The 25,795-nt window shown below is 42.2% G+C and overlaps 1 protein-coding gene across 1 annotated transcript in view; it reads right to left on the bottom strand.

Annotated features, from left to right (window-relative positions):
* Positions 1–6,775, bottom strand: part of SNTB1 (syntrophin beta 1) — a 231,649-nt gene extending 224,874 nt beyond the window's left edge. The window contains exon 1 of the mRNA XM_004431108.3: positions 5,837–6,775. Coding sequence (XP_004431165.1) covers positions 5,837–6,407 — 571 coding nt within the window. The 5' untranslated portion in view covers positions 6,408–6,775. The remainder of the gene's footprint in view (positions 1–5,836) is intronic.
* Between the last annotated feature and the right edge of the window lie 19,020 nt (positions 6,776–25,795).

Below are 25,795 nucleotides of genomic sequence, written 5' to 3'. Positions count from 1 at the left end.
ATCCTAGTCTCCAGATCCTGTGATTATGTTACCTTATATGGCAAAGGGGAATTGGGGTTGCAAAATGAATTAAAGTTGCTAATCACTTGATTTTAAAATAGGGAGATTATCCAGGATTACCTGGGTATAACTAATGTAATCACAAAGGTCCTTAAAAATGCAAGAGAGAGGCAGAATAGAGGTTAGAGTGATTTAATGTGAGAAGGATTCAAGCTGCCATCACAGGCTTAAAATGGAAGGGAGCCATGAGCCAAGGCATATGAGCGGTCTCTAGAAGCTTCTGGAAAATGCTGTCCTAGGGCCTCCAGAAAGGAATGCAGCCTTGTGGACACCTTGATTTTAGCTCAATGATACCTGCATCAGACTCCTGACTTTAAAAAACTGTAAGATAGTGGAGGGCCGGCCCCGTGGCGTAGCGGTTAAGTGTATGTGCTCCACTGCTGGCGGCCCAGGTTCGGATCCCGGGCGTGCACCGACGCACTGCTTGTCACACCATATAAAGTGGAGAAAGATGGGCATGGATGTTAGCCCAGGGCCAGTCTTCCTCAGCAAAAAGAGGAGGATTGGCAGATATTAGCTCAGGGCCAATCCTCCTCACAAAACTGTAAGATAGTAAATTTGTGTTTTAATTTACTAAGGTTTTTGGTAATCTGTTATAGCAGCAATAGAAAACTAAAATACTAGACAAGAAAGTGGAAGACCTAATAAGGACAAATCATTCCACCTCCTGGAGCTTCACTTTCCTAATCAACAAACTGAGCATAAGCAACCCTAATCTGCTTATCTCATAACGCTGTTTATGAGGATCAAAAGCTATAAGGCCTGTGCTTGAATCGCAGCCTCAGCACTTATTCCCTGTGTTTCTTTGGCAACTGACTTAAATGATCTATGCCTCAGTTTTCTCATCTGTGAAACAGACATACTAATAGTTATTGGGTTAAAAAATCCAATGATCTGGTCCATGTAAAGTGCTTAGAACAGCCTCTGGCACAATTTCAGAACTATACGAGTGTTAGCTATTATTACATATGTAAAAAGAGTTTCCAAAGGGTTAGGCATTACAAAGTAGTTAGGTAGAATTAGCATTCTTATATAGAACACTGGTTCTCAGGAAGGCAGAGAGTCAAGATGCCCCTCCCCAATAGCAGTTCATAAATTTATGGAGTCATTTAGCATTTAGTGATAGGAGCCAGGAATCTGAGACATCTTGCAACATCTGAGGCAGTTCTTCACAGAGCAAGATTTTTCCGGATCCCAAATGAGACCACACACCCCTATCCATCTTCATTTGTGCTATGCATTGATGGTGATATTACATACAAGTTCTAGCATCTACTGCCTTCATTACGACCTCTGGTGTAGTTGTACCAGGCATTTATCTATTGAAACACTTTTTTTTTTGTAATTCACTTCATTTCTGCATTTTATTAATGTTAATTATATAATAATAATAGGGCATTATATTGATTTTTAAATTTAAATTAGAGTGAGGTTATATTATTTAAGAAACTAATTTCATGATAATAAAGGGGTATCAGAAAAATTTGCTATTAAAAATGTGCTGGGTCTGAATTTATAGGATTTAAGGTGAAATAAGGTTTAGAGATGGCTTAATCCAGCTCCCTATCTTTCCAATGAAGAAAATCAAGGCCCAAAGAGATAAAGTGTCTTATAAAAATGTAACTATTAGTTAAAAGATAAGAACCCAAGTTTTAAGACTCTAATTCCAGGGTTCTTGGGTATTCTTTGAGAATCTCTACATCCTAAACAAAGTAAGTTTCCTTAATGTTCGTATTCTCATCCAATCCTGTGATTTTATGCTGGCAAAATCAATGCCCCTCCCTTGCACCCATCTCCCTGCCCCACCATCCCCACTTCTACCACTGGAGAAAATGACTGTGAAAGTGACATTTTTTGATGATGTCAATAGCTATGCATTCCTGGGAGCAGTACTGGGGGAAAAGCTTTGATGCACATGGTTAATGTCAACAACCGTCCCTGATTGTCTCCTTCAAGTTTCCACTTTTTCTGGCCCAGTTCTACAGGAGACCTTTTGGACTCAAAGATGATTCTTTCCACACCCCACCTCCCCACCCCGATATGAGTCTTCCAGAATATTCTGCACTCCTCGATCTTGACAAAGGTATGGAGAAACTAATTTTATTGTAGCTTCAGTCACAGAAAGGTCGATATATTTCAAATTACTATTTTGCTATTAATATAAGGGCAAAAAACTCCTCCCTCCCCCCACTCAGAGCTGCCAAGGATGTTCATGTGGGTGTCTCTGTGCAACTCCAGAGGGTGCCATTCACATTGTAGTCTATGTGAATGGTGTCTCCTGGAGTTATGGGGTTCAACATCTGCACGGCTGAATGCAGGGCTCCTACTCCCACTTTCTGAAATGGGAAATGAGTTCATAGTGCGAGGATTTCTGATCTTAACCTTAATGTATATTTGATTAAACACTGATTTAACTGGCATAGTTTACTCACTGTTTATTTTAACTTTGAATTGCAATTTAAGTTCCTTGCTGGCCATGTGTTCAATGACGGACGCCCTGTTACATTGTCAAGTTGGGCCATATCGCAGCAGCTCCCTGTTGATAGCCAGACACTTGGTGCATTAGGGTTTTAAGCCTCAGTCCTCTGTCCTGTCCCTCCCTTTTGAGCAGCCCACACAATTGCTGTTTCCTGCTCAACATTGTCCCAAGCACTTCAGCATATTTGAGGAGTGGGGAAGAACATCTTGAGCCCAATAACTGATGAAGCTTCAACTGACTGGAGTACACAGTTGAAGTAGAAGCTCAGAGTATCAATTTCACTGAGAGGTTACAAGTGCAAACTTTTAAGTCGCATAGACCTGGAAGCCTTTTAGCTATGTTACTTTAGGCAAATAACCTACTGTCTGTAAACTTTAGTTTCCTCATTAGTAAAATGAACAACAGTAGTACAGGCCTCATGGAGTTCTAGAAGTATAACATGAACAAACCCAAGTAAAGCCTGGACATATTAAGGGCTCAAGAAATGTTAGTTATTGCTATGATTCTCTTTCCCCAGAGGAATAGTCTCCTAACATTACAGTTCTATAGTACCAAAAAAAAAAAAAGTAGACTAAAATTAAGAAATATAAAATAGAGGAAAGGAGTGTCCCTTAGAAGGGGCAATTTCATCTTCTTTACATTTGAATTGTAAAAATAGCTATCACAGCAGGCGTTTCATACGTTTTTTTTTTTTCTTTCATTCTCAGAGTGCTCTTCATACAGCAGCCCAGTGAGTAAGCATGTCCAGAAGGTTTCTTTGTTCCCATTTTTCAGAAGAAGACATTGAGGCTGGGAGGTTAAGATGATTCTGCAGCAGAATCGACGACTAGAAGGCAGGCATGGCAGCTTGCAGTTCAGGGTTTCATTTCACAGGATGTTCCACTAGTAGAGGTAGTGACTCTCCACTAGGGGGCGCATATCACGCAAAGGGGTGCGTATTGGCAGCGGAGGAGGGACTAAACCAACCTCCACCGGCTGCCTCAAAAAACAAACCAAAAAAAGCAATCTAAGTAAAAAACTGTGTATTTGCCATATAAATATACCTTTAAAACACCTCCTTTAGTTCTCTCATCCAACTAAATTACAAAGCCTGTCCTATGTAAAAATTCTGGAATGAAGGCTGCGTTTCAGAATATGAGCAAGTGGGTACGTGATTTAAAAAAGCCGTTTGCGTGATTCTGATAAGCCCCTCCAGGTGGGAATCCATGTACTAGGCCAAGTTACAAAAGAGAGGATGCGCGATATTTGACTGGATGGTATGTGATTACTTCCATCGCTTTTAGGACCAACACTTCGCCTCAGAATATGAGACACTCTTTTGAATGGGGCCGATGCTTGCTTCTCTTAATAGCAGTGGATTTCTGAAAACTCAGGATGGGGATAAGGTAAGCCCAGGTGGTTCATGTCTAGGAGGCCCACAGGTCTTTCCCAGATGTCCTGCTTACAACACATGACAACGTGTTGTGAGAATGACATGTTAGACGTTTACAAAACTCACTTTTCAGTTGCTGCATCAATACTCACATAACTGCTTGATTTTATTTTTCTTTAAGTTTATTTTCAACTGCAGGGAGTCATCTTTTCTTCCTCTTTTTTGGGTGAGAGATATTTTTTACCTCTTTGCTAAGTCATTATTCATCAAATTGAAACCAAGGAGAAGAAGGGAAAAAAGGCACATAATGAAGGGCAGTGCCTGAAATAAAAATGACCTGCCTTTCATCCCCCTGATATTTTACAGTAAGTATTGAAGCTGTGCAGGTGCCCAGTAGTTTATAGTCCAAACTACACTTGCTCCAGATCCCACCTGCCCCTTGTCACACAATCCAACACACACTTGAGCCAAAAAAACTTTTTTCTGTTTACTTATGTTAATCATAAGCCAAAGCAAACAGCTTTCCACTTTCTGGATCCAGGGTAGCAATTAAATATGAAGACATCGCAAATCCTCTAGACCAATAAGGGGGAGAAAATTCTCTGTATTCTAGGCCAGGAGGTGGGCCATCATGTACCAGACAGTTGCATCAGCTGTCATATGTAACAAAGTTGGTTTCCCAACTTTGAATTTTCTCAGTTTCACAGCCAGCACAACTGTTGAGCAGGAAATTGACTTAAGTCCTTAATTTAGGGACCTAAATCAACCACCAGTTTACAAGGGTCTCTGTTGAAACATTGTTTCAATGGCTATGGGTTCATTTATTCATTCACTCAGCATGCATGTCACTGAGCACCTAAGCTCAATGGAGAGGACCCATAAGCAAATAAAAGACCCCAGAACTCAGTCTACAGTTAGGGGGAAGATGAAATAATTACATATTAGTGCTGACAGAGTTTTGTACAAAGTGAGCTAAGGGGCAGAGAGACAGATATCAAGAGAGAAATACAGCTGTAGTGGAAAGAAGGCATTACCCACAACTTCCCTACTGACCTTCTCCCGAAATAACCACACATAACCACGAGAGGGTACAAACGATGCTACCTATTCTACTCACACGCAGTAATTAGGGGATTGGGGACATCAGATCTCAAGAGAGTAGTTTCTAAGATGCCTCACACACAGGGAAACTGTTTACAAATGCAAAGTTGTTTCCACACCACTCGGGAAGAATCCCCGGAAAACTCTGGCAGAGAAATCACTTCACCAGCCCTCCACCCAGAGCAACCTGGAATCCAGACTGACCGGCCTAACACCTGGCAGCAGAAGTGAACGTCTGCATAAACTTCCCAGCCCGTGGCACAATTCCCCAGCCACCACCCCAGCTTCCAATCTGAAAGGAGGGAAGTCTTGAAGGGTGGTCGGAGCTTCAGCCTTCAAACACTGCCAGCGCTCTCTGGCCCCTTTATGTTTCAACCCTTTTAGCTGAGTTGCCCGGGCTTCTTTGGAGAAAATTATGCCAAAACAGAAAACTATCAGAGTTGCGGTTACTCAGTGTGCTCGCTTCGTAACGTGGACGTCTACTCTTCATTTTCAGTTCCACTTCCCAGCCCCTACACGACAGTTGGATTATCCGCGGATAAAAATGAGACAACGTGCACTAAGCATGCAAACCGTGCTTGGCACATAGGAGCTCAAGAATCCCTGCTCGCCTAGCCTTTTCATACACCCTACTGGATCAAAGCCAGTAACGACTCTAAGTGGGGACAAGTTGCCCCCAGATGGGTAAAAGTTGTCAAAACTCCAGGCCGCCCCCACTCCCGGCCCCCTGGGGTGTGAGGCACGTGGGTGAGTGTGAGAGTGCCGCGGGAGGGCGAGAGGGTGTGTGCGCGCCCGGCGCGGCCCGCGCGGCGTTAACCCCTTACCTTCCAGCAGCACTTCCTTGCCAGCGCGCTTCAGCGCCTGCACCGCCTCGTCGTGGGTGGCGTCCCGCAGGTCGGCTCCGTTCACCGACAGGATGGCGTCGCCCACGTACAGGGCTTGGGTCTGATCGGCCGCCAGCCCCTTGAAGATCTTGCTGATAAGGATGGGCATCTTGTTCTCCTTGCCCCCCTTGATGCTGATGCCCAGCCCGCCCAGCTCCTGCTTCAGCACCTTCACGCCACGCTTCTGGTTTGAGATGGACTCGGGCACCTGCTCGGGGAGGTCGGTGAAGGCGGTGCGGACCCCGGCGGGCGAGTCCGGGGGCTGCGCGCCGCCCGCGCCCGGGTGCCCGCTGCCGGCGCCCTTGCAGAACGAGCCATTGGTGGCGGTCCCGATGCCGTTGTACGCCGCAGCGCCCTCCTCGCAGCTCAAAACCAGGGCGTCCTCGCTCAAGTTCACCAGAACTTTGTGCCAGCGATCCCGCACCAAAACTTCCAGCAGCCCGCTCCGCTGCGCGCGGCCCCCTCCCCCGCCGGCCGGCCCTGCCGCCGCCGCCGCCGCCGCTACCGCCATCTTTCCGGCATTCTTAAAATGCCATGTGATTGCAAAAGGGGGGAAAAGTGGGGAAGGGTTGCGCGGGGAGGACGCGGGCCCTGGGGGAGCGAGGAGCGCGCGCCCCGCGGGCAGGAGGCAGGACGCGGGACTCCACTCCGGGAGTTCGCAGACGCGCTCGGCGCGAGTTGGCAGCCGCAGCCAAGCCGGTTCCCCCTCGCCTGATCCTGGGCGGGGTGGAGCAACCTAAAAGAAGAAGGAGAGACAGAAACAGGGGAGGGGAAAAAAAAAAAAAAGCCAGCTGCCAGTTGCAAAACCCCAAACCAAGGGGAGCCGCGGAAGAGCTAAGCGCCGGGGAGAGTCGGTAGGAGGAGGCACGTCGCGGGGAAGGGCGGGGACCCGCCACCCGGCGACCGCTCACCTGTTCCAGCCGCCGCAGCCTCGGCTGTCACACGCCGCACGCCGCCCCAGACCCACCCCGCCTCCCTCCTCCGAGCGCACGGCGCCGCAGGGACAGCTTCCCAGCGCCTTCTCTCCACCCCGCCCCAGCCCTCTCGTCTCGACTCTCCCTTTTCCGCGGGCGCCCGCACCTCACCTTTGCCTGGTCTGTGTGTCCTGCCTTGATCCCCTCACTCGATGCTCCTGATCCCCCATCCCTTTCATACCCTCCACTGAATTGTCCCTCAGTCCTAACCCCCAACTGTATCTAGATCCAAGTCTCCTCACTACCAAGGCTTGGCTTCTCCCGCTGAGTTCTTACCTGTCTCTCCTTTCCGCGAGGACTCTCAGGTAGACGCAGACGGAGGCCCTGGGTTCTCTGAGAGTCAAGAGGCAAGGCTGTCCCAAGAACCCAGAATGAAACGTCAGCATAACCCGAGTGCCCGAAACTTCCTGTCTTCAAATGCAAGACATCTTTCTGCGGGGTCTCTGGAGAGGTGTCTCTGCTGGCCTGGGTTTTCAGCAGCTCACTGCCTGCCCCACACCCCAGGGACAAATGTTCTTCCAGCTCCAACACATTATGTGCTCTATGCTTCTGACCTTTTTTCCCCAATGCCACACCAAATGCTTCCTGGGACTTTCTCTTTCTTCCCAAGATCTGATATAGGAAGTCCACTATTTAAGAACTCAGTTACATGGATTGTATCTCAAAAGTTCCTTTACAAGTTATGTATTGGGAGTTCAAGCTGCATTTTTCCAGGGGAACAATATTATAGTCGTTGGTTGCCTTCCCAGGCCAATCCGGAAATGCCAACCTAACCCATGTCATAGCTGAACCTCCCATGGTCCACCTGGTCCTTGAACCTCTCAATTTCTCCCCCTACCCTGAGCAGGTCTCATGGACCTCTCTAAGTGTTTCAGCCTTCTCATTTACCTCCCCTTTCCGTCTCTCTCTTCTCTCCAAAAACAAAACAAAACAAAACTCACAAATCTTCGACTTCTTAGAGGTAAACCCAATCCAGCAAGGTGTCAGGAAGAAGGAAATCTTATTTGAACACATTCCCACTGATGTGTATCATCTCCGAGAGATCTCTAACCCTTCCAGAATGACTCACACTTTTAACTGAGAATGCTTAAAATGCAGACAAATCCCTAAAGGGTGGTTGGTGTTCCAGGCAGGGTCACAGAATAAAATGAAAATATATGCACTTTTTTTTTTTGTCAAGGAAAAGTCACTGCTGGCAGGTCAGCAGGAACTCTTGGATTAATGCTTCTGCTTGTATCATCCTCCTTTCCTATATTTTTAACCCACTAGTTTTCCAAAAGCTCTTTGTTCTTTCACATAAAGTTACCCACGGCAGGAACAGCAGCCGCTGTGTGCAGGACTGGACAGGGAGCTGATACAGGTGGCACCACTGTGGGGTGGGAAGACCAGCTGGGACTGCCCTCTGCTTTAAGGACTGAGGACTCGGGCACATGGCTCATCAGGAAAATCAGAGCCTGAGTGTCTGCATTCTAACCCAAGCACACTAAGGTAGAGATAAGCACCAGAAAACCAGTGTGTTGATTTGAAAATCAAAACAGATCTGCTCCTGGACCAAAATCCTCCATTCACATCATGCCTGCATCTTGCTTCTGTGGTCAAGCAATGTGGGAGGCCCAGGCATAACTGGAAGTAATTTATCGATTGGCCATGAGATATTGCAGGCTCTGGGATGCGGATTTCTCAGAATCTCTGTGATAAGCACATTTTTTCTGTGTAAGCAAACCTACACAAGAAGGAGTAGGTTGCTTGTTGAAAATGACATCAGAAGGAGGAGAAACAAATATTTGACATCATTAGGCCTGAGGCATGCATGCTAGCCAGAGATGACTTTGCCAATGAAATTATAATAAAGCCCCTATTCTAAGTGCTATACATATATTAACTTAATTCCTCCAGCAATTCTTGGGGATACTTACTATTATCATCAGTCCCATCTCACAGGTGAAAAAATAGAGATACAGGTTTAATAACTTGCCCTGGTCATGTAGCTAGTGAATGGAAGAGTCGAGATTTGAAGCCAGCTTTGAAGAGTTTGGACTCTTAACTATTGTCCTACACTCTCCTGAACATACTCAGAACCTATAAGCTAAAGTGTTCATCTTACACCGAGGCCAGCCTTTCCACTGGGAGGGAAGCCCAGAGGGTGAAGACCCTTCCCCTAGACGGCACTAGAAGTGTAGAGCCAGCCCTTGCCTCTGGCCTCTCCTTCTTTCCAAGGTTAGAGAACACTCTGTTCTCCCCTAATGGACACATTTTTTTTCTTTAGACACATTAATATGTTTAAACAGGTGACTGTTGTGGTCTTGCTGGCCTAGAGACCCTGTCTTATCCCTCAGACAGCTCCGCATATCTGACCTCTGATTGGTAACGCTGACTCTCAGAGGTAAACCTTACTTACCTCCTTTCTTAGTTCTTGGTGGGAACTGGGACTACTGCACTATAGCCCCTTAACACTTACAATAGGGCAGATCATATTTTCCTAGGGCTCTCCTTTTAAAGAATGGTCACTGGAAAGGACCAAAAAGACTTGCAGCTTCCTCATTTTATAAGTGTGGCATTTCAAACCCAGAGTAGAGCAATGACGAACCCAAGGCCACATAGTGAGTTTGTGGCAAAGTTCTCAACTGGGTCATGGTGACTACCAGTCCAATTTCAGTATTCTAGCCTTTCCACCTGAAGGGGCCCTTCCTTTTTTTTTTTTTAACCACATTTCTTTTGCTTAGCTCTGTCTCTGGTTCTGTTTCCTCCTTCTGTCCTACACTTTTGACTTCCGTTTCCTACTCAGCCAAAACTGGGATCCTCCTGTGTGTGCCCCTTTCCTGCGGGAGGTGCATTTCCCTACAGAGGTTTGGGTGGACTTAAAACTACAAGAGCCGATCACACAGTTCTCAGCTCCACAGAGCTGAGGATACGTGAGTGAGCCGCCACATGCGGCAGAAGGGGCAGTGTCCATCCATTCATTCCACAGCTTTGTTGTGCACCTACTGTGTCTCAGGCACAGTTCTAGGTGCTGGGGTATGGGAGCGGACAAACTGGCAAAAATGTGCTCTGTGATGCTTCCATTGTAATGGATGGTAGGTTGAGGTGGAGAAAAACTGTGAACATAAGATACTTTGTGGAGAAGTAAGTACTAGGAAGAAAATAAAACAGAGTCATAGGGTCAAGAGTAACTAGGGGCAAGGGACATCTGGAGGTGGCAGCTGTTAAGGAAAGCCTCTGTGAGAAGGTAACTTTTGGGCTGAGACATGGATGATAAGAAGATGAGAGTCTTGCAAAGATCTAGGGAAGAGGGTTCCAGGAAGAAGGAAGAGCCAGTGCAAAGCACTTGAGAGAGGACCAAGCTTGTCTAGTTCAAGGGACCAAAAGGGGGTCGCCGTGGCTGGGGCAGCCCATGGGAGGCAGAGAGAGGTAGGAGGGGAGATCAGAGAGATAGGCTGGACCAAATCACAAGGTGCAGCCGTGGAGGATTACAACACAGACCATTCTCCTTGTCCTCTTTGAGCTTCAACAACCATACATTTTGGATTGTCAGGGGCAGTCTTGTTTCAATATTACTTCCTATTAGCTACTGAGTAAACTTCTACTGGTTAGAACACATGCTCCAATATTTAGATTTGGAAAATATGAGGATTGTATTTTTGGTACTGTTCCCTAAAGAGTAGGTTGAGCATCTTTAGGGGGATTATTCCATATACAAGATGGAGAGTGGATACAAGGGCAATAGTGAAGAAGAGAAAAATGGAAAGCTCCTTGATATCTGGGGGAGAATGAGAGAACAGAAGGAGAGAGGAGCAGGAGGGGGGCTTGAAATGCAAAACTCCTAAGATGAGGCATACCTATGTGAATATGTATTGACTAAACGCTTATTGAGTAGCTACTCTTTTAAGTAACTGAGGCAGGTGCTGGGGGCAGGCCCATCCAAAGATGCAAAGGTAATTAAGACAGGAAGACAGATATGTACACAAAGAGCACATGGCGACAATGTGGCGGCTGCAATGCTGAGCGTGAAATGCGTGGAGGTAGCCACCCTTTAATTGCAAACCATAATGTTGGGTTAGCGATTCTTATTTGAAAGATGAAGCCCTGAGACAGGAGGATGGCACAGGAACAGAGGCTGAGCAGCTGCTTCTCTGGGGTGCCCCACTTGGCTAACAGGTGCATCATCAATTTTAAGTGGGTTTGCAAACAACTTCTATTGCAAGTACCTGGCATTTGCCTGGGCGGATCCTTGGTAAAGTAGGTAGACTACCACCCAGACTATCAGCCATCCAGTCAGTAGGGTGAGAGTTCTCTGAGTGCTCACTGTGCTTAGAATGTTGTAGTGGGGAGCAGGATTAGCCCAAGGCAGAATTTAAAGTACTTAGATGTTTATCTTCCACCTTCTCTTATAGAGTTCCACTTCTTTTACTTCCCTTCCATAACTACTATTGTTGAAACAAACCTTACACCAGTCTTTTAGTATCTATGATATAAATTTAAGCGACTTTTCCTAAGGGATTATGCATTTGATCCTTTTTTAAAACTGTAGAGTGGTAGGTTAGATCCCACATTAAAGACACGAACAAAATGACTCTGAAATCCTAGTAGGCAAGATATCCCACTACATACTGGAAACTTCAGCAAGTTGGCCTAAGTGGGCCTAGAAGATGTCCTGGTGTGATGGTGAAGAGGAATGAGAAATCAGTTTCTTCCATACACATCTTTAAAATATGGTAGCAAGAAAATGAAAAGTTAAGGATGATCTTGAAAAATGTTGAAAGCAGAGTTGATAGGGTCTGGCACTCGATTTGGCTTTGGGGAGCAAAGGAAAAGATTGATTTTGGGGAGAGAAATTCATAACTATATGCCAACTTTTGAATCGCTTCTATGCATAATTAAACTAGAACTATACAAAAATAGCCCCAATTAATTGCAAAACTTGGAAGCCCAGAGGCAGAAGACACATTTATAGGCAAATGTTCCTGCCCTACTTCTAGAATGAAAATTTAAGCCCTCTGAGGCATCATAAGACACTGTATTTACGTATTTACATACAGTATCCACTGGATTAAACTCTAAGGAGACATTGATGCCTGCAAGCTCTGGTCTGCCTGGTAAAGGGATGAAGAAAACTAGAGCAAGCGAAAGGCAGAGCCTGGAGACAATCCCAGGCAGCTGCCTCCTTTTCCCTTTTCCATGGGTGTCAATATTTTGCACTTCAGGGGCAGGGGACTGTGGTGGAAGTAAGGGCGAAGGAGTTCTCCCAGGACCACGCTGGAATAGAACGGCAAGTTTCAGGAGTAGCCAGAATGACTGGTGTAGAAAACAGTAGGAAAAATACTTTCAGAAGTATTTTAAAGGAGAAAACAAATTGTCACAGGCTGACTAGAATTTCATTTTTCATATATTTCTGTTCAGTATCCGTTTTTCCAGGGCAGGGGCTACATTTAAGATTTCATAGTTATTATAGCATTAAAGAGCTTCAAGGTAACAGCTAGCAGTTGTTCCCAAACTTTGGAGGGAATTAGAACCACTTGGGGAATGTGTTAAAAAAGCAGGTATCGAATTCAATAATTCCTTCTACATTTATTAGCAGACATACTTCTGAAATGAGGAAATTTCTTCCATATACTCTTATTTCTGTTGCTGTTGTTTCTTAATTTCACTATGCTATCGATGCTTATTTAATGTACTATGATCCACTACTATTATTATTCTCTTTTCTGTTTAGACATACCGAATTTGGCTGGTATGAGCCTCTTCAAACTGACTCCTGGGTGCTTTCGACAGGTCTCCGTTGTCATGACGCACATTTTTTTTCTTTCTGACATAACAAGCTATTCCATGATCAACGTGTATTTTATCTGCCTAGCCCCGGAATCAGTCATTCCTTAAGGAGCCCTGGTTCCCTTTAGTGTGAAATGTTATTTAAAAACCAAGATCTGAAGACCAGATGTGCTTATTTCTACTATGGTAGTAGATAGAGTTCATACTCATATCCCGAATTCAAATCCAACACCATAGGTACTTTCTTACTTTTCCTTATTCCATATTTTATTACCCAATATATGAGAAACCTGGTTTTCAAAAATGCCAATGTATTTATTCATTTTGCTGTGTCCTACAATACAGAAAAAAATTGTTTCAGAAATACTATCACTATTCCAGTAGCAATACCAACAACAAACCTACTTAGTAAGTTCAAAATTTCTTTGCAGTTCATTTTGCGCTTAGAATATATTCCGGTAAAGGTGCACAGAGTACTGTATAGATGCTTGATCTAATCTACCATCTAAAAATTTACATATGGGCAAATGCAGATCCAGACGGAGGAGCATTCTACAAAACCAGTGACCTGAGCTCCCCAAAAATATCAACTCATGGAAGACAAAAATTTTTCTAAACAAAAGGAAGCTAAAGAGACATGAAAATCAAATAAAACACAACATTTTGGATTAGATCCTCAAAGAAAAACTTCAAGGACATTTTCTGTAGCAATTAAAGATGTTTAAATATAGACAGTATATTTGATAATATAATTGCCTCAATATTAATTAAATTCCTTGTGAGTGATAATGGTGTTATGGTTGTAGAATGTCTTTGTTCTTAGAAGATATGCACTGATGTGTTCAGAGGTGAAATAATGACTGTAACTGACTTTCAAATGGAGAACGAGAGGAATTACCAAGAAAATGTGGCAAACTATGAGCTGACTTTCAATTACAGAGACAGAAAGAGAGAGAACAAGAGAAAAAAGAGATCTATGAAGCAAATGTGGCAAAATTAACAATAATTGAATCTAGTGAAAGGTAAATGGGGTTCATTCTATGATTTTTTCAACTTTTTTGTAGGTTTAATACTTTTTTTCAAAATAGAGTTGGGGATAATGATGCAGAAACCTAAGCCCCACTCCAAAAGATTCTGATGATTCTGGTCTTGGGTGGGGTCTGGAAATGTACATTTTATCAAGGGGGTTCTGATGCAGATAAGATAGCACCATAAGAAAGGCTGAGCAGATACCTGTCATTTTACAGAGTGGAAACTCTACACCAAAGACCCTCTCAGGTCACACATCCTTGGAGGCAAAGTCAGGACTAAAACTTCTTTCTCTTAGGAAACAGTGGTTCTAGATCAGTCAAACTTGAGAAAATAGTGAGTAATCAATAAATATTTAATAATTGCTGGATAATCCCAAATGGTACAGTAGAGAAAGAAAAAAGAACTGACTTAGTGCTCCCTGATTCTGACCCAGGCGCTTTCAGTTAATTTCACTATTGTACTCTTTCCAAGAAACCGAGACTTGGATGGATAAGCCACTTTTTATGCGTGATGAAAATGAGGCTGAGAGGTTAAGCAATTGTGAAATCCGACTGCCTAGATTTAAATCCCAGCTCCCTAACTTACTAGCTCTGTGACACCAAGGAAATTATTTAACTCTCTTAAGCTTCAGTGTACTCACTAAAATATGTGTTTAACAATTATTTTTATTTCATGGGATTATTATAAGGATTTAATAGACCAGTGCATGTAAGCACTTGATACAAAACCCACACCAAGTAAAAAAAAGTGATCAAGAAATGTTAGTTAGTGTTACTAGGTCTGAGATGACAGAGGTAGTGGCAAATGCTTTAGTCAAGGTGTATAGATTTAAGATAAGTGGAAAAAGAATCTTCTCTACATGTAGTTAAATACAATAGTATACAGCGTATAAATTCACCTTGAATTCTCTTGCTGTTTCTTTCCTCCCTTCTTCTTGTCTCCCTCCCTCCCTCCTAAAACAAACAAATTTTAACTATGCCTTAGGATAGCAAGAATTATGTATAGGATGCTGAAGCTGCATAGTCAAGTGCAAGAGTCGGCACACTGTGGCCCTTGGTCCAGTTGTTTGTTTTTGTAAATAAAGTTCTATTGGAACACAGCCACATGCATTTGCCTGCATCTTGTCCATGGCTGCTGTCATACTACAAGGGCAGGCAGAGTGGGTAATCTGACAGAGACTGTAGAACCCTCTGACTCTTGAGCCCTTTGACTGTAGAGATAGTCAAAAATATTTCTAACCCGGTCCTTTACAGAAAAAGAATGATTCTTGGTCTAGTGTATTAAAATGCTGGGAAAAGCATTTTAAAAGCAGGGGAAAACTGGAAGTCACGTTAAGGGGCACTTGTCCGGCAAATAGTAGGCATTTCAGTCCATGATAGCTATCATTACTGTATATAAAGAGAACACAAAAGAGCATCAGAACTAACATTTGATAGTGCTTACACAGGGCTAGTTTATGTTTTCTCATGCAATATTCACATCAACTCCGTGAAGCAGAAGTCATCCAAGTTTCATAAATGGGAGTGTGGAACACAGAGAAATAAAGAAATGCACTCAGGATCACATCAGTATGGGGATTCAGACTCAAGTTTGACAAACTCTGCATCATGTCCCCTTTCTGCTGGGTCACCCTGCCCCTTTGTGACATTTTAGGCTCCAGTTGATTGAAACTCAGATTTTACATCTGTGGTCCTCTGAGTGAGGGCCTTTAAAATCACTTTTAAAGGGAAGCCCCCAAGAGGATCAACCTTCCTTTCAAAGAGCGAGTCTTTGGCAGCCCTAACATTGCTGTGTTTTAAACTCTGTCCCACAGGCTTTCTGAAAGGTTAAAAAACTGTGACTGTTCCTCTTGGTGTCACGAACACCAATGTCCCCAAGTGAAAAGCGGCTTTAGATTACAGCCAAAGCGAGGAAGCCCGATTTTTGCATGAAGGCAAAAAACACTTTATTACCATTTTTTTCTTTCCAGAAAGTCAAGCAACTGAAAAATTTGTCTTGGGATTGTTGGGGATTTCTTTCTTTTTTTTTAAGAGAGAATTTTGTTTTGCCCGATAGAATCTACTTAGGGTGAACTTAGATTCTGTCACAAGAAATCCATTATAATCAGTGAGTTCTGAAATTCTTTCAAGGCTAAAATTATTGTGTTCTACTTTGGGGAAAGGAGAAGCTTGTGACAGTAGGATTCCAAATTTTGGTAGAGACATAGGTATCAAAGAGATATTTCTCTATTACAAGAAAAACAATACAAGTACTATGACAAATGGCCACAGTGTTGGGTAATAAATAATCAGTGATGAGAGATATGCAAATCTGGAGAACACAAACTTCCTGCAAAGGGCCAACTGTGCTCCCCAACAGCCAGCAATCATTGCCACCTGGGAAAGCACGGGAACCAGATCTTATGATTTTCCAAGACAATCCATAAATCTACTTTTAAATGATTTTTAAAATTTAGCTCAACCTGTTAGAACGGCTATTATCAAAAAGACAAGAGCTAACAAGTCCTGGTGAGGATGTGGCAAAAAGGCAACTCTTATGCCCTGTTGGTGGGAATGCAAATTGGTGTAGCCACTCTGGAACAGAATATGGAGGTTCCTCAAAAGGTTAAAAATAAAACAATCATATGATCCAGAAATCCTACTTCTGAGTACATATCTGAACGAAACAAAATCACTATCTCAAAGAGATATCTGCACTCTCATGTTCATTGTAGACAATATTTGCAATAGCCAAGACAGGGTAACAGTACAAGTGTCCAGGGGTGAATGGATAAAGAAATGTGATATATATATAATGGAATACTATTCAGTGGGAAAAAAAAGAAGGAAATCTTGCCATTTGTGACAACATAGATGGACCTTGAGAGCATTATACTAAATGGAATAAGTCAGACAGAGAGAAAGATAAATATTCTATTATCTCACGCCTATGTAGAATCTAAAAAAACTGAATTTATAGAAACAGAGAGTAGATTGGCGGTTGTCTGAGGGGTGGGGGGATAGGTGAAGGTGGTTAAGGGGTACAAACTTTCTGCTATAAGATGAAAAAGTTCTGGGGCTCTAATGTACAGCATGGTGGCTATAGTTAACAATACTGTATTGTATACTTGAAAGTTGCTAAGAGAGTAGGTCTTAAAAGTTTTCACCATAAAAAAAAGATAACTATTTGAAGTGATGGGTATATTAACTAACCATATTGTGGTAATCATTTCACAATATATACGTATATCAAATCATCATGTTGGACACCTTACACAATGTTACATATCAATTATATCACAATAAAGCTGGAAAAACGCTTTGGCTCTAATTTGCATAAAATGTCATTTGGCCCCACAAATAAAATAAAAGACAAGCAAACCAAAGACTTGTGCAGGTTGGATTTGGTCTTTAGGTCATAATTTTGTACCTCCCACTATAAGTAACTGAATTGAAGGTCTGGATTTCCATATCAGTCTCCGGGAAGTTTGCACATCGTAAGTCTGTCCTCAGTACTCTGATAAAATCTTATGTTTTCATAGAATGAAATCTCTGAGCTCCAAGGACTACCCATCCCTGCTCACACAATAAATGCAATGCTACAAGATAGGTTTTTTGGCAAGTAGCCAGCTGGCCTTCCGTTTGCTTCATGGTATGCTCCTTCAACCTACACCAGTGTCTAAACTAGTGACAGAAATAAGATGGTAGATATTTGTTTTCTACAACACCAGACTAGATGCTTTTATATTAGGTTCTTGCAAAAAAGAGACAGAACAGCTATCTGATAGCAATTTTCCGTCTCTTTCCAAACTCCCCGTTGTCAAGAGGCAAACACTTCCACAAACTTGCTGCAAAAACAAATGAAAAGAAACCAAAGGAACGTGATCCAAAAAGCACTAAAAATGGGACTTGTATAGAGATGAAGTTGGGTTTATCTGACTCTATAGGAGTTCCGGAATTCTCTGAATTTTATATTCTCCGTAATCATAAGTCAACCCAGAGAATATTTCTGGGTAAATACCTGGACTTTCCTCCTCATAAATGCCCCTAATATTTTAGAAATTAGCTTTAGCCACTATAGGCTTAACTCAGGTGCAGGGGCAGAGTTTATGGAGCAAGCAGATCCAGTTCTGGGCAGCCTTGGGAAGTACAGCCTGACCCTCCGTCATCCGGGGGAGGATCAGATTATGAAAACTTTTCAAGGCTACAAACTCTAACAATGTCAGAGATGGGGCAGTTTCCAGGAGACATAGCCTGCCTCTTTTTTCCTTTCCTAAGTAATCATTTACCCAGCCAATCTCAGAGGTCTTTCATTTTTATATTATATTACTGTTTGAAAATATTTTCATATGGATGATGGCAATTCATTCTCAAAATGTCCTGGAAAAGTAGGCAGGTCAGATATTGTTAAGCGTCATTTACTGAGGAGGACACAAAAGCTTAGCAAAGCTTGTATGACTTTACCAAGGTTACTATACTTCAGGTTTTCTGAGTCAAACTTAAGCGTTTTTTTCTTCAATATCCAGAGAATCATTGCTCTATATAATACTGTGCCAATTCTGTTGAGGCCATCAGCTTTTAAACCTGATTCACGTGTCCCTCTCACCTTTGACCTCAATGTTATGTAAATATTCCAAAAATTTCAGAAACAATTATTGACTAATCCGTAAACTGCCTGTGCTAGACACTTTTTATGGGATTAAAAAACACACAATTTGGTTTCTGATCTGAAGGGATGGACAATTTGGATTTTAAAGAAAAGAATTAAGTGAAACTACCCGAAAATAGAGGTAAAACTAAGAATAATAAGTCTCATAGCATGAGTCAAGCACAGAGCTAAGTACTTTACATATATTATCTGATTTAATCCCTGGAACAACTCTCCAAGGCAATTGTGATTATCCACCTGACAGTGGAGGAAACTATTAAGTAACTTGCCCAAGGTCATAGCTGGCTAACACCAAGAGCTGGGATTCAACTGCACTTCTGCCAGATGCCAAAGTCCTAGAGAGTTTTGCTGTGCCATTCTGACTCCCTGAACACACACAGGAGCCCATTGTGATGGGGACTGAACACTTCAGTGTCCAGGAAGGTGGGCATCCCCAGAGACGGGCAGGGCCAGAGACATGAGTGTTGAGTTAGAACTTGAAAGAAGTGGTGAGCATGGATTGGTACAGACCTGGTGGTGGTGAGGAGGGCACAGGTGAGTTAGGAAAGCATAAGTATTGGATGAGTGATTGGTTAGAGCTGTGGGATGCAGTCATTCTCAGAGATCAGATGGCTTACCTGGCTGGAGAGCTGTAGGTTGGCACAGTGTGTTCTTGGAGCTGGGTTTATAACTGTGCCTCTTTGTTCTGAAGGGGAATTTGTTGCTTTTGCCAAGTGCCCTAGCTTCCTGAGTTCAGGTACTCCCTGGAGTGGATGAAAAGCAAGACTTTGCAACATCCGCAGGAGTAGAGGGAAGGGGCTCCCCTGAGTAAGGAAGAGTGGGTTGAACTATACCTTTTCTAGGGGATGGTGAAGGAGAGTTTGAGAGACTTCTGGAGGGTGTTGTACACACTTGTTTCACAATACAGGACTTGGCACAATTTCTTGAAAAAGTGATTCAAATTTTGTACCTACCAAAATCATGGCCCAGAGATGTATTTTACTTGATCTGCCTATTTTGAAAAGCTAGAACATGATTTTCTGGACTCCACTTTCTCTATTATTTCCTCTGTCTTCCAAAGCTTTCATTGGTGCTGGGAGGTGATGCCAGAAGCACTGGGAAATGTATTAGCCAGAGTCAACCTTTTGAGTTATAAACGGATGCAGGCTGGAGAGACTTTATTGCCTGGAGGACTCTGCCCCTCTCAGCGGTACCCAAAAGGATTCAGCTCATATTGATATAGAATGACAGTAGGATGGTAGAATTGTTGGGCTTTCTGCATGTTCCTCACTAAAGAGTAATGATTTTTCACTAGGAAAGGAGATGCTATTGGAGACCTTGGAACTCTGGGTGAGGACTCACACCAGCTTAGAGAGGCCTGGGGTTATATAACCTATCCCTCTGTCTCATGGAGGAGACATGACCTAGGAAGAGCTACAGTTTTTCTTTCTGTCACCTAACTCTCCCGGATGGTTGTGACCAAATCTGGCCCCCACCCTCACTCCGAACCCCTCTCCTATCTACTTAGAACAGGGCATTAGGAGCCAGGACTCTCAGGCCAAGATGCCAACTGAATGGCTGATGTCAGAAATCAGGATTGAATTATAGCAAGTGTCTCTATGTGAAGTAGCCTACAGCACAGAAAGCCAGAGTCCTTGAAGAAATGGCAAGATTCAAATACTGGAAGGACATACACAAAAGACATCCCATAAAAAAACAAATAAAACAGATGATAAACTTCCAAAAAGCTTCCCAGCCTTGTTCACAATAAATATTAAAATAATAAAGCATAATTTTTCATCACTCAGGTTGGCAAAGATTTAAACAGTTTGATAACATCCAATCTTAAAGATAGCATGGGGAGATAGAGCTTGAATTCCCTATAAATGGACTGTACATTAAAAAACTTTTTGGAGAACTTTTCAGCACCATCTCTGATGCACATACACTTTGATCCACCCATTCTGTTTTTGGGAAATTTTCTGACAGGTATGCTCACACAAGTGCACAAAGGTACCTTTGAAGGAACTTCATTTCAGCATTTTTTTTTTATAATTTTATTTATTTATTTTTTTTCCCCCAAAGCCCCAGTAGATAGTTGTATGTCATAGCTGCACATCCTTCTAGTTGCTGTATGTGGGACGCGGCCTCAGCATGGCCGGAGAAGCGGTGCATTGGTGCGCGCCCGTGATCCAAACCCGGGCCGCCAGTAGCGGAGCGCACGCACTCAACCGCTAAGCCATGGGGCCGCCCAGCATTTTTTATTATAGTAAAAAACTGGAAACTATTTAGATGTCCATGAATAGGTAACATCATGAAAACATTTTTAAAAATGTCAAAATAATATTGAGTCAAAATGTACAAGCTTCCAGTTGTAAGATAAATAAGTTCTGGGGATGTAATGTATAGCGTGGTGACTATAGTTAACAATACTGTATATTTGAAAGCTGCTAAGAGACTAGATCTTAAAAGTTCTCATCACACACACACACATAAATTGTAACAATGTGTGGTGATGGATGTTAACTAAACTTATTGTGGTAATCATTTCACAATATATACATATATCAAATCATTATATTGTATACATGAAGCTAATACAGTGTTATATGTCAATTATATCTCAATTTAAAAAATAATAATATTAAGTCAAAAATAATAGAATAGTAGGTATAGTATAAGCTTTTTTGTATAAAACAACAAAAGGATGTATGTATCCACATATGTTGCTCTTTCTCTCTGCATATGTCTATGTAGGCTTCTCCAGGCATAGGACATATCTGAAAGGATGCACGTGCAACAGTTAATAATGATTGTCACTTGGAATGAGAGCTGGAAGACCAACATGATAAGGGGCCTTTCCAGTTTTACTTTGTTGACTTAGGTACAACTTGAATGTTTTCAATAGTGAATGTCTATTTCTTTTATAATTAAAACAGTATTTTAAATGAACTTATAAAGGAGTAAAATAAGCAATAACTCTATAGTACGAAGATCAAGTGCTATCAATACCAAGTTCAAAGCATCAAAGATACTAATGATAATAATATTAATCATAATAGCACACACACAGCACTTCTTTGTGCTAGACATTGTTTACGCACTTTGCATACATTAATTTATTTGTCTTACAATAATCCTATGAAGTAGTTACAGTAGCCCCCCTTATCCACGGTTTCGCTTTCTGAAGTTGCAGTTATCCATGGTCAACTGCATTCAGAAAATATTAAATGGAAATTCCAGAAACAAACCATTCTTTTTTTTTTTTTTTTGTGAGGAAGATCAGCCCTGAGCTAACATCCATGTTAATCCTCCTCTTTTTGCTGAGGAAGACCGGCTCTGAGCTAACGTCTATTACCAATCCTCCTCCTTTTTTTCCCCCCCAAAGCCCCAGTAGATAGCTGTATGTCATAGTTGCACATCCTTCTAGTTGCTGTATGTGGGACGCAGCCTCAGCATGGCTGGAGAAGTGGTGCGTCAGTGCACGCCTGGGATCCGAACCTGGGCCGCCAGTAGCGGAGCGCGCACACTTAACCGCTAAGCACAGGGCTGGTCTGAAACAAACCATTCTTAAGTTTTAATTTGCAGCGCTGTTCTAAGTAGTGTGATGAAATCTCCCATCTTATCACCTGGGACATGATTCATCCCTTTGTCCAGCGTATCCAAACTGTGTATGATACCCACAAGTTAATCACGTTAACCATCTCGGTGGTCAGATCAAGTGTTGTGGTATCCCACGCAGTGCTTGTGTTCACATAGCCTTTATTTTACTTAATAACAGCCCCAAAGCACAAGAGCAGTGATGCTGGCAATTCGGATATGCCAAAAAGAAGCCATAAAGTGCTTCCTTTAAGTGAATAGGTGAAAGTTTTCAACTAAATAAGGAAAGAAAAAAATTGTATACTGAGGTTGCTAAGATCTACGGTAACTTTTATTACAGTATATTATTATAGTTGTTCTATTTTATTATTAGTTATTGTTGTTAAACTCTTCCTGTGCCTAATTTATAAATTAAACTTTATCATAGGTATGGACGTATAGGAAAAAACAGTATATGTAGAGTTTGGTACTAACCGAGGTTTCAGGCACTCATTGAGGGTCTTGGAACACACCCTTGTGGATAAGGGGGGACTATTGTACTATTCATATCACCATTTTAGTGATGAGGAACTGAACCATTGGGGGTTAACTTACTCCAGGACACACAGGTAGTAAGTGGTTGAGCAGGTATGGGAGAGGGAAGTCCTGAGTTTCTGCTCTTGACCTCTACCCTATCCTGTGTCCCTAGATAAGATGGAGTTCAAAGCTGAGCTGAGAACTGATCTGGAACTGACAAGTAGGATCCAGGAAATTGTTGTAACAGTCTTGGAGGTGCCCCTGGTCACCTTCACTGGCCACTGAGTACCTGGTGGTATATGAGTTGAATTGCCTCAAAAAACCAGAGAGACAATATTTCTGTTCATGTAAGTTTGGCTAAGTAGGGGGAGCTGTGTATAATAGGAACCCAAGAAAGTGATTGCTTAAATAAGGTAAAGATTTGTTTTTTGCCCTTGTATGAGAAATCCAGAGATAGTCTAGAGCTAATTTGGTGGCTGTGTGAAATTGGGGACTGAAGTTCCTTCCAGCTCTCCAACCACTATCCCTTGTGTGTGACCTTCATAGTCATGGTCAAGATGGCTATTGGAGCTTTAGCCATAGGTAGCATCCTTATTTCAAGGAGAAAGAAACAATAAGAAGGGACAACAGGGGTGCATACCAGATACCTAAGTATGCTTCTTGAAAGCTGCTAAATGGCAGTTCCCCTTATACATCATCGTTCAGAATGTAGTCATTTGTTCACAGCTGGCTGTAAGGAAGCTGGGAAAATTAGTCTTTATTCTAGACAGTCAATTGCCTGGATAACAATTTTGGGTTCTCTTCCTAAGGAAGAAGGGGAGAATGGATATTAAAGTAGGCAAGTAGCAGTTCTGCCAAAACTTGTCCATTCCTGAGTGTCTGCAAGGACAGAGTTCTCATCCTATAGTTTCGAGATACCAAAGGCCATTCTACCACTGACTCTGATCTGAGTGGCTAAGCAAATGATGTTTTGAGGACACTGGACACCTAAGGATGCAGGTAGGTAAGCAGATGCTAAGCAGACATAAAGGATTCTAAGAAAGGATGGAAGGGCTCCAAAAATAAGTTCTACTCCTTTACAATTATTATAAGAATCAGACTTGAACGTGGACAATTTTACTTTATTTGGGCCTTTCCTACAAGAAGGCTTTTACACCACAGTGTCTATGAGAGAGCCTTTAACTTCTTATCATTGGAAAACGGAAGGAATGTTCTAGGGCTCACCCAACACCTCTATGTGGTAAGGAACTGAAGGGTCATTTTCTTGACTTTACTCATCAGTCTCCCCACCTGGACTTATAAAGGAATGAATCTCGTAACTCAGAAGGATGTGCTGGGGAATAGAGAGGAAAAAACAAAATGGGCTGAAAGAATAAGAAGTAAAGTTCTTCCAAATATTTCAGAGTCACAGCAGAACAGACAGACTGTAATGGGTTCTAATTGGCACCCACATAAGCCGTAACATTCTTACCTTTGGCTAAGTGGCACTCCGGGAAGGTGAGAAATTATTTTCTACCTTAGAAAACATCAAAGAAAATCCAGTAACTCACATTTTAATAAAAAAAAAATAAAACCAACAAAAGTCCCAGCCATCACAAAGGAGGGGAAAACAGCAAGCAAGAATCAGAGAGGAATTCAGGCATAAAATGATTTAAATCAGGAATTGGCAATCGATGGCCCGGAGGCCAAATCTGGCCCACCACCTGTTTGAATATGGCCTGTTTTTATAAGGCTAAGAATGGCTTTTACATTTTTAAATAGTTGAAAAAAATCAGAAGAAGAGGAATGTTTAGTGACACAGGAAAATTATATGAAATTCAAATTTCAGTGTCTGTACATAAAATTTAATTGGAACACAGCCATGCCCATTGATTTATGCATGCTCTATGGCTGTATTCGTGCTGTAACAGCAGAGTAGAGAGTAGTTGCAAAGTCTAAAATATTCATTATTCAGCCTTTTACAGAAAAAATTGGTTGAATCCTGATTTAAAGTACAAAAAATTGCGTGCCTCCATTCTCATCACTTACAAGTTGCATGAGCTCAAAAAAATTTACTTTTTGAGTCTCCATTTCCTCTTGTTCAGATGGGAGTAATAACAATCTACTTCACAGATTGTCATGAGGATTAAATGAGATAATTCATGTAAAGAACTTACCTGGAACATAGCACATTGTTGATAAATGTCAGTTGTTTTGTTATTTATTGTTTTGATGGCTAAATTTTCATTCTCATTTAAGGCTCAGCTTGCTTCTTGTGCTTTCCTTGAGCCCCTCAGGTCGTATTAGGTGTCTTTCTTCTGTGTTCTCATAATACCCTGTGCTTATCTCAGTCGTTACTTATCACGTTTTGTTGTAATTATATGTTTATGTGTCTGGTCCCTCCTATGAGCCATGAGTTTCTTGAGTGAAGGGACCGTGACTTCCTGGTACTTGTCTTCCCAATGGCTGTCACAGTGAACACAGCATAGTAGTGTTGGAGTTTTAGGGGCAGTTAGGTTGGAGGATGTTGCTTTCTAACACTGAACTCCAGGGTTGGACACAGCTACCCACTCAATCATAGGGTCTCTTGGGCCAAGACAGGCCCCCTCTCACAGAAGCAGAGCTGGCTCAGTAGCTCTTATGGAATGAAGTTGTCTTATCCCTTCTCGCAAACTCCTTAGTTAGACAAATCACTTCTCTCATGGAGAGGAGTGAGTGAGAGAGTGGGGAAGGAGGTCATGAGTGTTACTCTAGTGGGGCTACCTCTCTGGAAACATGAAGTAGAGGAGGATAGTGTTCCCTGTTAGCAAGTGGCCACTTTTTATTTGAAAGCCATATGAATGACTCCCATGTGATGGTGCTCTATTTTATCTCACTGTCTTCACTGTGCTTTAGAAACTTGTCATAATTGCCATGTGAAAACCAATGATGCCCTTCAGGCAGTCACCTAAGCTATACAATTGTATGGAAAATATTGGGAAGGGCTTCTTGTCTATGCAGCAATAGAAGTATAGTGATGTACACCTGAAATTTATACAATGTTATGAACCAATGTTACTGCAATAAAAAAAAAGAAAAAAGAAGGGCTTCTCGTCCCCTAATATTTTCACAACATGTATCTACTCAAATGCCAGAGCTTAGCCTAACATAAATGAATATATTCATATGTGTGTGAAGACACACACACAGAAAGTAAAAAAAGCTTTGATCCACATGGTGTGTGTGTGTATATATATATACACATATACCCAATTTTCTTTTACTTTTTACTTTAAAATTTTTGCTTTCATGATCTCTTTTTAAAAACAAATACAGGGAACCGTCTAGATTCTTATGTTTAGTTCTCTTTAGTTTGATTCACCTACTGCTATGTAAGTGCTGGGCTCTGACCAGGCCACATAGAATT

Source organism: Ceratotherium simum, chromosome 23 (assembly GCF_057802395.1).
Source record: "Ceratotherium simum simum isolate JZ-2026a chromosome 23, ASM5780239v1, whole genome shotgun sequence".
In the NCBI taxonomy this organism is placed as follows: domain Eukaryota; kingdom Metazoa; phylum Chordata; class Mammalia; order Perissodactyla; family Rhinocerotidae; genus Ceratotherium; species Ceratotherium simum.
Note: the sequence above shows the minus strand (reverse complement) of the source record. Positions and strands in the feature narration are given on the sequence as shown.